This window comes from Lontra canadensis, unplaced genomic scaffold, assembly GCF_010015895.1.
Source record: "Lontra canadensis isolate GAN:19392208 unplaced genomic scaffold, GSC_riverotter_1.0 scaffold66, whole genome shotgun sequence".
In the NCBI taxonomy this organism is placed as follows: domain Eukaryota; kingdom Metazoa; phylum Chordata; class Mammalia; order Carnivora; family Mustelidae; genus Lontra; species Lontra canadensis.
Window position 1 is genome coordinate 2,029,045 of NW_022631060.1, and position 13,678 is coordinate 2,042,722.

General features: G+C 60.5%; 1 protein-coding gene across 7 annotated transcripts in view; it reads right to left on the bottom strand.

The window, feature by feature from the left end:
* The window catches only part of SYT7 (synaptotagmin 7), a 58,753-nt gene that overhangs the window by 24,470 nt on the left and 20,605 nt on the right, over positions 1–13,678 (bottom strand). For 2 of the 7 annotated variants that reach the window (XM_032879186.1, XM_032879183.1), the window contains exons 2-5: positions 10,008–10,111; positions 5,560–5,639; positions 1,569–1,700; positions 453–677 (exon numbers count right to left, since the gene is read on the bottom strand). In XM_032879186.1, coding sequence (XP_032735077.1) covers positions 453–677; positions 1,569–1,700; positions 5,560–5,639; positions 10,008–10,111 — 541 coding nt within the window. The remainder of the gene's footprint in view (positions 1–452; positions 678–1,568; positions 1,701–5,559; positions 5,640–10,007; positions 10,112–13,678) is intronic. The other 5 variants (XM_032879187.1, XM_032879184.1, XM_032879189.1 and 2 more) reach the window with 3 other exon arrangements.

The following is a 13,678-nucleotide window of genomic DNA, read 5'->3' on the forward strand; positions in this document are numbered from 1 at the left end:
GCTGTAAGGGGGAAGGCTGGTGAGTGGCATCAAACACAGGCTGAGTGGGCCAGCTCCCCAGGGATGGGATGGTCCGATGGCTGAACGACCACGGGTGGCCCACAGAGGGATGACCTGACAGCTGGGATGGGGCGGCCAGTCAAAGAGGATGGGATGACCTGAGGATTGAAATGAAGCCGCCTCGGGGGCAGAAAATGGAATGGCTTGGTCACTGGCAAGCAAAGAGACTGATGGGGGCAGCAGCCGGAGGCTGGGATGCGACACGGTATGGCTGTTGCGCCCGATGGCGAGGATGATGTGTGTCTTGTGAAGGAATGGAATGAGCCAGAGGCCGAGGACGGCACCTCTGGGGGCAGCAGCGGGCGTGCCGGGGGGGTCCCGCTGTCCCCGCTGGCGGGGGGCCGGCCCGAGCTCACGGCTCCGGCTCCGGTGGCCACAGGGCCATGACTCACTTGGACAAGTTGAGCTTCCCTGCGGCCAGGTGGCTCTGCACCGTCCGCCAGCGGCCTCTCCCCGCCTTGCCACCGCTGCCCGGCTCGCTGGGGGCAGCCCCGCCGCTTCTCAAGGCGTCCTCTCCGGGTGGCGGCACCGGTGCTGGCTTCTCCCCCGGCCGGCCTTCCCGCTCCACCGCCAGCCCCGCCGCAGCGGCCACCTTGGCGCCCGACAGGAGGGTGCCACTGAGGCGCGCGGGCCAGAGGGGCGCCGGGGGTGGCGGTGGGGGGGAGAGGGCGGGCCACACGCGGGGGTGGGGGTGGGAGAGGGAGGAAAACAATGACAGATAAAAGGAAGAAAGAGACAGTGAGAGAGCAGGAGAGAGACAGACGGACAAGAGACAGACAGAGAGAGAGAGAGACACATCAGCACTGCGAAGTTGGTGAACAGCGGAGCCTGCAGAGAGGAGAGAGGGGGCCGGGCGGGCTGGGGTCGGAGAACAACGCACCACGACAATGGAGGGGCGGCCCCTCCCCACCGCCTGGGGCAGGGGCGGCGGGGGTGGGGGGAGGGCAGCCACCTCCAACTCTATCCCACAGGACAACGAAGGGTTAACGACGGAGGAAGAGCGGGCTGTCCAGGCCAGGAGGCCCCAAGGCAGGGAGAAAGAGAAAGCCGTGTTAGTCAGAATTCATCACCCCCACCACCGTCACCGCCATCACCGACCACCGCCACCGCAACCACCGACCACACCGCGACCACCGACCACCACCACCGAGCAGCCTGGGCAGCGGCACACAGCAGGGAGGAGAAAGCGAGCCACACCGAGAGGGAGGGACCAAACGGGCAACCCCATCCTGACTGCACAGAGAAGGGGGTGGGGGCCGCGGGGCACCCACTGCGGGGGGTAGGGAGGCTCTCCTGCTCCGCTGGCCCTGGGAGATGGGGAGGGGTCGAAGGGAGAGGGGGCGGGAGGGAACGGGAGGGAGAGGGGAGGCAGGAGGGGTTGCTCGTCTCCATGGTCGGCCTGCCCATGGGTGCACCGGTTGGGGGAAGTCGGGGACAGGAGCAGGAGGGGAAGTGAGGGCGTGCGCAGATACTCGGTACATAGGATCAAACCAGGTAAAGTCACTCACTTGAGGGACAGTCGTGGGTCGCCATAAGGGGCGTAAGGTGAAATGTTTAGAATAAACTCCTTGGGAGGATAGGAGCTCCATTTCTGCTGCACTGTGCTCTCATTGTTATTCCAAAAGTCTCTGTCTAGATCGCTGGAGGGGTAGAGAGAGAGGGGAGAAAACAGGAAGATACAAGAAGAAACAAGAACCGCAAGTCCTGCGGGGGCAGAGGGGACAGGGGCCCCGGGGCCGCGCACACAGAGAGCGGAGAGGGCCAGGGTCTGCATCTGTGGGAGGAAGAGAGGGGCAGCTGCGCCCCATGTGGACGTGCACACACGCGCCCGCACACGCTCACACGCTCGAGGGCCGAGGGCCGGGAGAAGCCACGCAGAAAGGAGGCGAGCTGCTGGTGGGCAGGCTGGAGCCTCGCGCCCCGGGAAGCTGGTGGGAGAGAGAAAGATGGTGAGAGGGGAGGGGAGGAGAGGGGGCTGGGGATAGGCCTGGGGGAGGATGGCGTGGGGAGTGGGAGGAGGAGAGGGTGCTGGTTTCTGGCTGGAAAGAGCTAAAAGGTAGATCAGACCCTGCTGCCAACTTCTCGGGGGCGGGGGTGTGGGGGGCCACTGCTCCTGGCCTCAGGTTCCCCACCTGCGAAACCAGAAGGTTGGCCATAGCCGCTGGGCTGTTGGTTTTCCCATAGCGGAGACCCAAAGTTCTCTCCTCTTCCATCCACCTCCACTGAGCCACTCCTGGGGCAGGCCGTGCTCCTGGCCCATCTTTCTCCTCTTCCCGTTGGCCCAAGGTCCCCCAGCCTCCTCTGCTCTCTCCCCTCCTAGGACACAGCTTCTGCGGGAGCTTGGTGGATCTCAGCCGAGCTGAGGATAGGCTCCTCATTGCAGATATGGTGGTTGGGTGACCTCCCAGAGAAGAGAAGGGTCTCCAGGCCTCTGACCTTGCTGAGGGTGTGACCAGATACGGAGCCCTACAGGTCCAGTGTTTTGGGGCCTGTGTGGAGGGAGACTGCCTTTCTCTCTGGGGGTTGATGGGCAGACTCAGCCCCAGGCCCTTGACACGTACCTGACCTGCCAGCCGGGGTAGCCTCTTTCTGTGCCCCTGATCCTTTCCAAGATGGAGCTGTTAGGTCTGGAAGGGACCCTCTGACCCACTCTTCCCACCCCCTCCTGCTCTGAGACAAGTCACACCAATGAGGCAGATAGGCTGGAAGAAGAGAAAATGTGGGGACTTGCGCTGGGGGCTGGCTGCAGAAGCCTCGGCCAGCAGAAGGCACAGCCTGGAAATCCTAGGAGCCAAAGACAAGGGGCTCCATCAGCTTGTCAGGCTCCTGGGGCCCTGAGGAGCAGGCCTGGGAGCACAGGGAGAGGAAAGGCAGAAGAAACAGGCCAAAGGAACATTCTAGAAGGGAGTCATGCCAGAGGCCTCAGAAACACATCTAGGGAAAAGGGCCCTAGGAGGTGTTGGGGTGGGCCTGGCCTGTGCTGAGGCTGTGCCACTGCTCAAGGCCAAGGCAAGGGCCGTGTTGTGGGGGGGCACACCCTCTGAAGATGGAGCAAATGTGTTCTTGGGGGACCTGCTTCTCTCCCCCACACCCCACACCAGAGCTTGACCTTGACCTTGGTTCTCTGTCTCAGACCTGGGAACAAAGGAGAGAAGCTGAGTGGCCACCACAGGCCCAGAGGAGATGGTGGTCCTGGCCCAAGGGGGGTGTGGGCAGTGTCTGTCTGTCCAGAGTGCACATTAGAAACGTCTCACAGGGACTCTGTACACAGGGTTTGAAGCCAAAGTCCTGAGTCAGTCTGTGAGAGGCACAGTGCAGGCTGAGGTGGGAGAGGCAGGACAGGCCCTCAGCACTGGGAGGCCCCTTCCTGGAGAGGGTCCCTCGACAGAAGACCCTATTCCTGCCAGAGACATCCTTTGGTCCACCTCCCCCAGTGTTACAGAGAGATGGAACAAGTTGGACAGCCTCCCTCCCCTTGCCCCTCCAGATCTCCAAAATCAAGTGTCCTCCAATTCTAGGTCCTGCAGAGAAAGAGCCACCAGGGTCATCACTGCCAGGCTGGTTTCCCACCCTCTGTTCCAAGGAGCTCCAGGGTCCCTCATGTAGTCCGTTGCGGTACTGGAAAAGACCATCTTTAATTTTAAAAGTTTGGGACACACAGGTTCCTTTACTGCAGGACTTCTCAGAGGCTTTAATGTATCAACGAATACCCTAATCTCCAAGAGCGGGATAGAGTGTGCAGTGCTTCCCAAACTTAGTTGGTCACGGAACCCATGAAACCTCAGGAATTCATGGAACAACCAGTGATCATTTATGGAGTGCTTTGAGGAACACAGTTTGGGAACCACTGCTAAAGAATGCAACTTCCCAGAATCTTTGACAAAAGATCCCTTCAGAGGAGGTCCTAAGTGTCATGGGTAAGCCCTGCTTCCTGCCACTTGATTGGCTTCGGGCCCTGGCAAGAGGTAAAGGCCTAGGAACCTAGGGGCATGCTGAACGGCGGCTTCCCTCCCCTGAGGCAGAGGCTCTGTAGCTCAGCAGGGTGGGTAGAGACGGCAGCTATAGAAAATAGGGGACAGCCACTGTTGCCCTCCCTTTGTTTTCAAGAACATTCGAGGGTGCTGCCCCAGCCTGCAGAGCCTGTCCCCCTTGCTGGTCATCCCATCTCTCACGGGCCCTTTCCACGACTACCTAGAACATATCCATCCCCAGGTTATGGTCATTCGGCAGACAGGTGCCCCGGCCCAGCTGCAAACTGGGTTAGGGGCCTGGTATGGGGGCCCCACGTGGTCCTTCCCCACCTTTAGAAAGCCCGGGGCCTGCACTCGGCATCAGCCCCTGAGACCTGCCAGCTCTCTGCTTTGACGACTGGAGAGTCTGCAACCAAACCACTTCAAAGGCTCCCCGAGGCCTCCTCCCGGCCCCAACCTCAGCAGGCCCACCCCTCCACTTGCCCCCGCCCCCCCACCACAAGGCACATGCCAGGAAGATTCTGTGAAGGCCCCAAACAGGGTCAGAGCAAGAGATGAAAACAGAGGAGGAACAGCAAGGAAGCCCTCAGGGGCAGGGGAGAAGGGGAAGGGAGAACACAGACAAGAAGGAGGGACTAGGATGTCGGAAGGGGGCAGAAGGCAAGGTGTGGGGCGGGGATGGTGCAGGCCTTGAGTTACAGGAAGGAAGTGGGGGTCAGGGAAGGTTGGGGCGGCTCCCCTTCAGACAAAGCCCCTTGCTGGCAGGCTCGGCCCTCGCTAGGCTAAGGTGGAAGGGAAGGCCTGGGTTCATCAGAGAGGAACCTTCCAGAGAGAACCCTCCTTCCCAGAGCCTCCAGCCAGGTGGGGTGGTTGGTGGTGGGGGCCGCCCTGTGTGTGTCCCAGAGACCCTCTGCCGTGGGCTGGCCGAGGTGGTCTGAGGAAGGCAAACCCACCTCCTTGAAGAGGGATCTCAGAGCAAAACAGGGAGCCTGGGGGAGTCTGAGGCAACAAGACAGGCCGTGGGGACCGGGAGTGACAGGGAAGGGAAGAGTCCCCACTCTCTGCTTCCCAAGTGGCCCAGCACTGAGGTCTGCCCACCTTCCAGGTCACCCTCAGGACCCTGGTGAGGCCTTAGAGAAAGAGCCTGAGCCCCCCAGGAGAGGGGATCCCAGCAGGGGCTAGGAGCGTGTTGGAGATGGCTGCGATGTGAGGGGAGATGGGGGAAACGGCAACCAGGGTCGAGGGAGGAGGCAGACAGAGCGGGAAGTGACAGTAGCGGGAAAATGGAGCTGGGGTCCTTGGAACCTTGTGAGGGTCTGGGGTGGGGGGTGGGGCACAGGCAGAAAAGCTGGAGCCCGGAGCCACCCTGGGGCAGTAGGAGTGTGCGGGCAGGGGGCAGGGAGAGAGAATGGCGCCCGTGCGAAGGGGAAACTGAATGGGTGTGTGGCCAGCTCTGGGGAACGGGGAGGCTCCTCCCACGTGGGGCTGCCTGTATGTTCCCTCCCCAAACTCGAAGCCTGGCACCTACTTGATGGCCTTCTTCTCACTGCGCCCACGCCCTGAGTCTGGCGTGCCCACGGTCTCCAAGGAGTTCTTGTAGCGTTTGCCCTGTGGAGACAGCATGAGGGTCACTCCGGGGAGACAGCACTGCGCCCTCCCTGCCTCCCCAGCACGGGCCTGGGTGAGGGCAGGGGGAGTGGGCTGGGGCTCAGCCTTGGCCACAACGACCAGGGGCCCTGCGTGAATCTGTCACCACCGTGGGGGGCCAGCTCCACTGCTGTCTGTTTCCCCCTCTGGTAGCAACTTGGTCCCATGAGGCCTGAGGACCGACTCTGCCCCTCGAAGGGCACCCCAACCCTGACCCCCAGGGAGGGGGCCCCTCCTTTCTGCCTGTCTCCTGGGGCTCTGGGCTGACTCCCAGAAACACACCTCCCTCTGCCACGGACAGACGGCTCTCAGGCGCCTGGCCACGTCATATGGGCCACGTCACCACCCCCAGATGGTGGGGGTGGCATCCTGCAGGGGCAAGGTTGGCTGTGGCCAGTGACGTGAATGGTGGGGGCAGGGAGAGGGCCCCGTGCCCAGTCCGGCCCAGGACCGGGTCCAGCACTGTCTGGGGGCTCCCTGGGGTCCTCCTGCCTTGGGCAGTGAGGCAGGACAGGGCCCAAACACTCTCCTTTACAGGAAGGCAGCCTCAGGAAGAGAGGCTGCCCACTGGCTCTGAGGCCGGGGCAACTTGGCCCGTGCCCCAGAGTTCCTCCCACCAGCTTGGGGTGGGGGAAAGGCTGGGCAGGCCAGGCAGGGGGTGGGGGGGGTCTCTAGGTCTTCTGGCGAGAAGAAGGACCGTGGCTGCAGTGGGGACCGGGCCTGCTGCTGGGAAGGTGAGCCCCATTCACCTTCTCGGTTTGGGTTTCTAAATTTAGCTCCTGCAGAGCCGGGCACCATTAACATTCCTGGCTGCCACCGAGCGTCCTCACGCGCACCCGCGGGCCATGGGCCTGGGCCCCGGGCTGATGCGTGCAGTGGGGTGGTGACAGCCCAGACACCCACACACACCCACACACACACCCTACATGTGCACACACATCTCCCCACCATCCTGTTCTATGCTCACACCGTGGCCACGACAGTCTACCCTCCCTGAAACAAACGAAGAGCCACACAGCCGTGTCCCCAACAGTCGCACTGGCTGCAGCCCCTTCCAGGCCCATGGAGCGAGCCTGGCAGAGCTGGCAGGGCTCCCCAGAATGCTGTGGGCAGAGGGGCAGACTCCTCACTCTCCCCCCAGCGACCCCAGGTCTCGGGGTGCCTGGGTCCTGGTCCCAGCAACGCCGCACCCTCCCCGGGTCACCCTAGTCAAGTCCCTTGTCCTCTCTGACCTCCCTTCCCTCCCTTCTGAAAAGGGGTGTTGTCACTGGATGAGCCCCAGGTCCCTCATCCTTCCAGGCTCTCCTCACAGATAGGACAGGTTCTCTCCCGACTCACTTCAGGAGCTTCCCACCCCCCACCCCCCAGGGGAACGCAGCCCGAAACATTAGGGACTGTCTGGTCTCTAGGACTCGGTGTGGAAGATAATATCCAGTGATGCTAAGAATGGGACCCCTGGGAGTGCTCTGGTCCCCTGGGGTCTCAGCCCCAGCCTGTTGCCTCTGAGACAAAATTTTGAGAGTGAAAAAAACAGAGCTGTTGGTTCCTCTGAGTCCACAAAACCTGTCTTCGCTCTCTCCCATCATTACCCAGAAGTTCAAATCCCCAGTAATGCCTAGTCCAGACTGGGACAATCAGGGCCTGGAGCTGCCCATGCTGGCCAAGGGCCCTTCTCCAGACAGGACACAGGGAGAAAGAAGCCCCACCCCCACCATCCCCCGCCAAATCTCCCTCACTTCAGGCGGTGTCCGGCAGGGACGACCGGGTTGAGGGCCCCCAATCCCACCACTTACTCCCTCTCCTCTTCCTCTCTTGGCAGGAGAACTTGTCCTAGGGAGCACTTTCTTCTAAGGGGGAGTCAGCTGCCCCTTCCTGGAGCGGGGGCATGGCTGGGGGTATGGCTGGGGGCATGGCTGGGTGGGCGTCCCCAGTTCAGGCAGGGCCTGCCTCTCTTCCTTCCACAGCACAGAGAAACTTCCCCTCTGGCTGCCATGGTCAGTCTGCAGCAGGAGCTGCGGGACTGTGGGGGACAGGAGCCAGGGCAGGACTTGAGTCGGTGTTGGGGGGGCAATGACAGGAAACCCAGGCAGGGTCCAGGAGAGCCTGGGTGGCTCTAAGGGAAGCCAATCCCATCAGCCGGCTTCTCAGGGAGGGGGTTGGCCAGGCTGATCTGGAAAAAGCCAGCTGGAGATTAAGGAAGTTATTAATGTTTGGAAATGGGATCTGGGCTGTCGGGGTGTCACACCACTATCACTGCTGCTGAGGGGACAGGCGGGCAAGGAAGGCCCAGGAACTGTGCAAGGGGCATATGAAATCCCCTCCCGGAAAGCACAGAGGCAGCCCAGGCAGAAAGCTCCCAGCTTCCCCCATGGAGGGCGGTGGGGGAGGAATTGAGGTAGGGTTGGGGGGCTGGGCAGCTCGGGGAAGAAAGTGGCATAGACCAACTTCGGCTGGGACCCCCGGGGAAGTCCCTGGCTGGAGGCTGGGAGGACAGGCTGGGTCAGGGGAGGTGCCTCCCATACTGGCGGGTCCCCCACCAGCTATGAAAGCTGTCATCTTTGAACACTGGTCCCCAAGTGAGTGGGGTAGGGGAGAGGCCCTCACCACAACACACACACACACACACACACACACACACACACTGCAGCACTCACCAGGAGAGATCAGGACAGCGGCTATCAGCTCACTCAGGAGGAGACCTGATGAGATGCAGCACGGCCCCGCCAGGCAGGGATGAGCACACACACGCACTGCACCAGGACTCTCAGAGTGGCCCACTCAGCACACAGACCCCCACTCAAGGTCACGGGCAGCGCCTGCTCACACACCTTCCTCAGCCTTCAAATGCGGACTTGAACACAGACAGTGGAACAGACCCGACACGGGGTGGCGGCGCAAGCGTGCACGTGTGTGTGTGTGTGTGTGTGTGTGTGTGTGTGCGCTCAGCCCCTCCCCTGGCCTCAGAAGACGCTCGCACACGCGGGCACGTGGCCAAGTCCCCTCCTCCACCGCCCCTGAAATTCCGGAGACAGATGCAGACACCAGGGATCCAGGAACAATGTGGGATGGCCAGCCTGGGGCACCTGCACCGCATCCCCAGAGTGCGCTAGGGCCTGGTTACCAGTACACTCACACTCGGGACACACGGGGCAGAGCTGGCCTTCTCCATGGTTTCTCCCCAGGGGAAGAAGCCCCGGAAACCGAGCGTCCCAGGATGGAAGCCGTGTTCCCCATTCTTGAGTCTGCCTTCCCTGAAGGAGACATGCTGGGTTGTGGGCCTCTAGGGTCCTTCTCAGAGCTCTCTGACCCTTATCTTCTGTAGGATTGGGGCTTGAAGCACCTGGCTACATGGTCCCCAGGGCCATAACCCTCCCTGCTCATCCTTAAGGCCCCTCTGTCTCAGGCAGGGAGAGAATGAGGGTCTCAGATGGGGCGCCTGGCCCCACTCCCTCAGTTCTCAATCTAGGGACTAGAGGTGTCTGTCATAAACGCTTTTGCACCTAATCCCAGGGAAGGCCCGACATCTGGGACACCTCTGGGTCCACCTTTGGGGGTGCCCCACTGCAGCCCCCAAAGTCCCCTACTGCCCTTCTGGGCTGGGGCAGCAGGACTGAGGGTGGGGGGTTGGGGAGGAAGCAGGGTGGTGGTCTAGCCTTGTAGCCCGCCCCAGGGCCCCTTTCGGGGAGCTGTGGGCTGCATGCGGGCGGGGTAGAGGCTCAGCCCGGCTTCTCCTCCAGGGCCTTCCGGTGATGAATATCCCTCCTGATGGTTTCGTTACTTATTGATGGCCTAATCCTGCTCGTTAATTCCCCAGCCCTCGTTAAAAATGAAAAGAAGCCGTTTGTGCTTGTACAAACCCCAAGAACCAGGATGGATGTACTGGCGCTGGGGGTGGGGTGGGGCGGGCGGCGCCTCCTCATTGGTCAGGAGACCCCGCTCGGCCACGCCCAACGCTGGGTTGGGGGAAACAGCGGGCTTCGGGCAGTGGAGAGCCAGGCACTGGGGTGGGAGGGGGCCCCGGTTCTCAGGCCGCGCTTACGGTTCTTTCCGGGGGAAGGGGGCAGGGCGTGTGTGCCTGTAGTGGCGAGCGTGCGAATGCCTGAGACTCACGTCTGTCCTCAACTGTGTCCCTGGGTGTGTGGTTCTGGGTGTACACACGACACATGGAGCCAGCACCCAGGCAAATGCAGTGCGTGCATGCGTGTCAATTCCTGCGGAAATGGGCCCAACTACATGAGCAGATGGGTCAGGAGCCCTTGAGAGGCTTCAGGAGCCAGGGACTGTGGGGGGCGGGATGTAGGGCCCATCATCGAGGTTCAGGAGCCTCACCAGTTTGCGCTGACACCAGTGGCAGAGGCCGCAGAGGACGACAGTGACGCTAAGGCTGACGGTGATGATGGCAGAGACCAGCAGGACATCGCGGGTGGGCGCCCCTGGGGAGGACAAACACAGGTCAGACCCTCATTGGTCAGCGCCGCCCACCCTCCCTCAGCCCTGAGCCCCCCCACCTCCAGAGCAACTACCCTACCCTACCAGCTGGCCCCCACACTGGGAGCTCTGAGCCTCAAGTTCCACTCCCAGCTATGCTTGCTGGCTGACCTTGGGAAGTTCCTTTCTGTCTCTGTGACTCAGTTTCCTCATCTGTGAAATGGGGGAACTGTGCAGGTTGAAGTTCCTCCCACACCCTCCCTGCATGGGCTCCCTCAAAGGGAGATGCCGAGGGTGCCCTCCGCCCCGCCAGGCCTCAGTGCACACTTCTACTCCCCCTAAAAAAGCCACTGCCTCTGCACAGCCTTCCTGCTCAGCCCCCTCCCATCCCTCCGACACGCCGAGCCACGACTCCAGCCCCATTTCCCCAAAGGGCAGAACGTCTGACGACATCTGCCGCCGCACGGGCACTAACAGACCCTCAGAAGTGTCTGGCCCTACCTGGATGGCGACATGTGTAGTCCAAAAGGGAATTTCTGGAATCCTCTGACCAGCCCTTACCCCCTGCAGTTCAGCTTTCCTTGAACTGGAAGACCACCCAAGTGGCCCCTGTAGGCCCTGCCCTCCCACTCCTTAGCCCCCTGAGCTTGCCTCTCTTGCTCCCCCCACCTGGTTTAGCTTTAGCCAGTGGAGGGGGGGCACAAGGGGGTGAGGGGCACCAGAAGCTTCCATTCCAAGAGCTCAGCGGTCTTATATTTCAGAAGTGGCTATGTTGACAGACCTGGCCCGGGACACAAGCCCCAGGTTCCATGCAAATCCCACCCCTTGCTCGCTGTGGCTTTGGACGAGTCACAGAACCACTCAGTTTTTGCCCATGCAAATGCGGATTAAACCTCCTCCCTGTCTTCTCACAGGTGGTTGCAAGTATGAGCCCAAAGCAAATGCAAGGCAGGCAAAATTTCACCAGAAATTCTCATGTGGGGGAGTGAGTCGAACGAGAGCAGCAGAGATCACACGTGCACTGTGAATACGTATGCACTAGGGTACGTCCTGAAGGCAAGTAGATGCTGTTTATTTACAGAGGAGCCTGAGTGGGCTTTTCGGTGCCAGCGAGGGTGGTAATTAAGAGCTGACGGTATCTGTCTGGTCCTGGTTCCTGTGGTTTTAGCTTCTGGGCTCCCGGTCTCCATTGCTTGGCTACGGGGCATCGAGGAGAAGGGCCCTGTGTTTCGCCCAGCTCTCGGGGCCCTTGGGGTTCCCTCCTACCAGCACTCTAGTGCCCTGGGTGGTCCGTTCACCCCCTGCTTTCCCTCAAGTCCTGCTTGGGTACCACCTCTCCCTTCCCGACTTCCTGAGCCTCCTAGCTGTGGGAAAAGGCCACCTTTACCTGGTCCCCTCCAGTCCACCTGCCAGGCCAACCAAGCTTCCTTCTGTCCCAAGTCTGCAGCCTTCCCGCCCTGACCCAGCCTTGCCCCCAGCTCACTGTCAACATCAGAGCCCATGGCACCCAGGAGCTCTGGCCTGGACAACTAGCAGAGGCCAAGGTCCTGGTCCTGCCCTTTTCTCTCTGGGGTGGAGGAACACAGCTCGGCCTCATTTGCCAAATGGGAGGCTTCTATCTTTAACCACCAGGCTTCCGAGGGTGGTGGGGAGCAGAACAAGGGGGGAGAGTGATGGCCATAACACCGCAGGTCACACCGCCGGTGCCCCCAGACTCAAGTCTGTGGTAAAGAGAGGGGCGAACGTACCTCCCAGGAAGGGGACCTGTGCTTTTTCCATCTGTCTCTGCAGGAACTGGCCCTGCCCCCTTGGAAGAGTCTGGAAGGAGGGAGCTATGTGGGCCAGAAAAGCAGGTGACCTCACACCTTCCTCTGTTGAACTCACTTTTTTAAAAAAATATTTTATTTATTTATTTGCCAGAGATGGAGATCACAAGTAGGTAGAGAGGCAGGCAGAGAGAGAGAGAAGTAGGCTCCCCGCTGAGCGGAGAGCCCGATGCGGGGCTCGATCCCAGGACCCTGAGATCATGACATGAGCCGAAGGCAGAGGCTTAACCCACTGAGCCACCCGGGCGCCCCTGAACTTACTCTTAAAAAAAAAATAAATTCCGTTTTTGGTCTCAGCTTTCTTCAATCACCATCTGCTAAGAATCTAGCATGAGGCACGCAGGACAGGAAAGAGGCAAGATTTCAGGGGATTATCTCTTAGCATGTCAGTGCCCCAGAGCCAGTGAGGGGCAGAACACCCAGCTCGGGCCTCCAGACTCTAAAATAGCCACGAAAAGCCCAAAGGGTGAGTGCAGTTTCTGCCTCTTTGTAGCCGAGTGGCCTTGGACAAGTGTCTTCAGCACTCAGTGCCTTCCAGTAGAGACAACGGCGGCACCTACCCCAGGGGGTTACTGTTGGCACTTGATAGATACATATTGTGATTAAAGTTGGCAGTGTTCGTTTCCTCTCAGCTGTAAACAGAGGGCTCTGGGAGCACAAATTAAGAAATGCCTGCTGGACTAGAGGGCTATCTGGGAAGGCTTCCCTGAGGAGGTGGTATTTGGTGTGGTCTGGCGGATGGCTATGCGGTGAGGGCGAGATGATCCAGGGACAGGGAAGAGCAAGAGCAAGAAGAGGGAGTAGGGGTGGGGGGAGGGTCAGGCGCGTTGTCTGAGGAGCTGGTCTAAGCTAGTGGGTGTGAAGTGGAGGAGGACTGGCTGGGAAGGGAGTGGGGCCTGATGGGGAAGGGGTTTGTCTGTCAGGCTGAGGGGCTCGCTGTGGGAGCCATGGAAGGTTTTTGAGCAGGGAAGGGTCAGGACCAGAGTGGGTATGAGCAGGCTCTTGATCTGGTAGCTGTGAGGCCGTGGTAGGAGGCTGTGCTCTGGCTGGGTTCCTCTGGCCTCCCACACCCTCTCCACGTACCTCCCCTTCCACACACATCTTGGCCATGAGGTGACTCTCCATGGAGGTCTACCTCCTCTCTTGACCAAAAAAGTCTTTCTCAAAACTGCTGTAGGGAGGGGACCCCTGACAATGGAGCCTGTGAACCCCAGAAGCCGGAGGACATGCTGAGAAGAGCCGCCGGAGACCCAGGGAGTGCCCACCCAAAACAAGTAGCCTTCTGTGGGCAGGCAGCATGAGCACTGGGCTAGGAGTCTAGGAGAACTGGGTGGAGGTCCTGTTCTAGCCCCTAAACAGCTATGGGGCCGTGAGCAAGGTGCCCAGACTCTCAGATGTCCGTACCTTCACCTGTGGGAGAGCTGACCCTTCCTCTGGCAATAAGCCAGGTGTTCTAGACACTCCCCACGACATAACAACTCAGTCTTCCCAACAGCAATGGAAGGAAGAGGCACTATGATTGTCCCCATTTTGCAGTGGGGAAACGGAGACGCAAGGGGGGTTGAGAACCTTGTCCAAGGTCATTCAGGTAGGAGGTAGTGGAGCCAGGGTTCAAACCTAGGCCATCAGGCTCAAAGTCGGCTTTCTTTGCTTTGTGTGCTCTCTGGAACTGTTAGGGTTCCCGGACTTTGTCAGGGGCTACAGACGTGGATGCCGAGATGAGGCTGAGGTCTCTCAAGCCCTCTT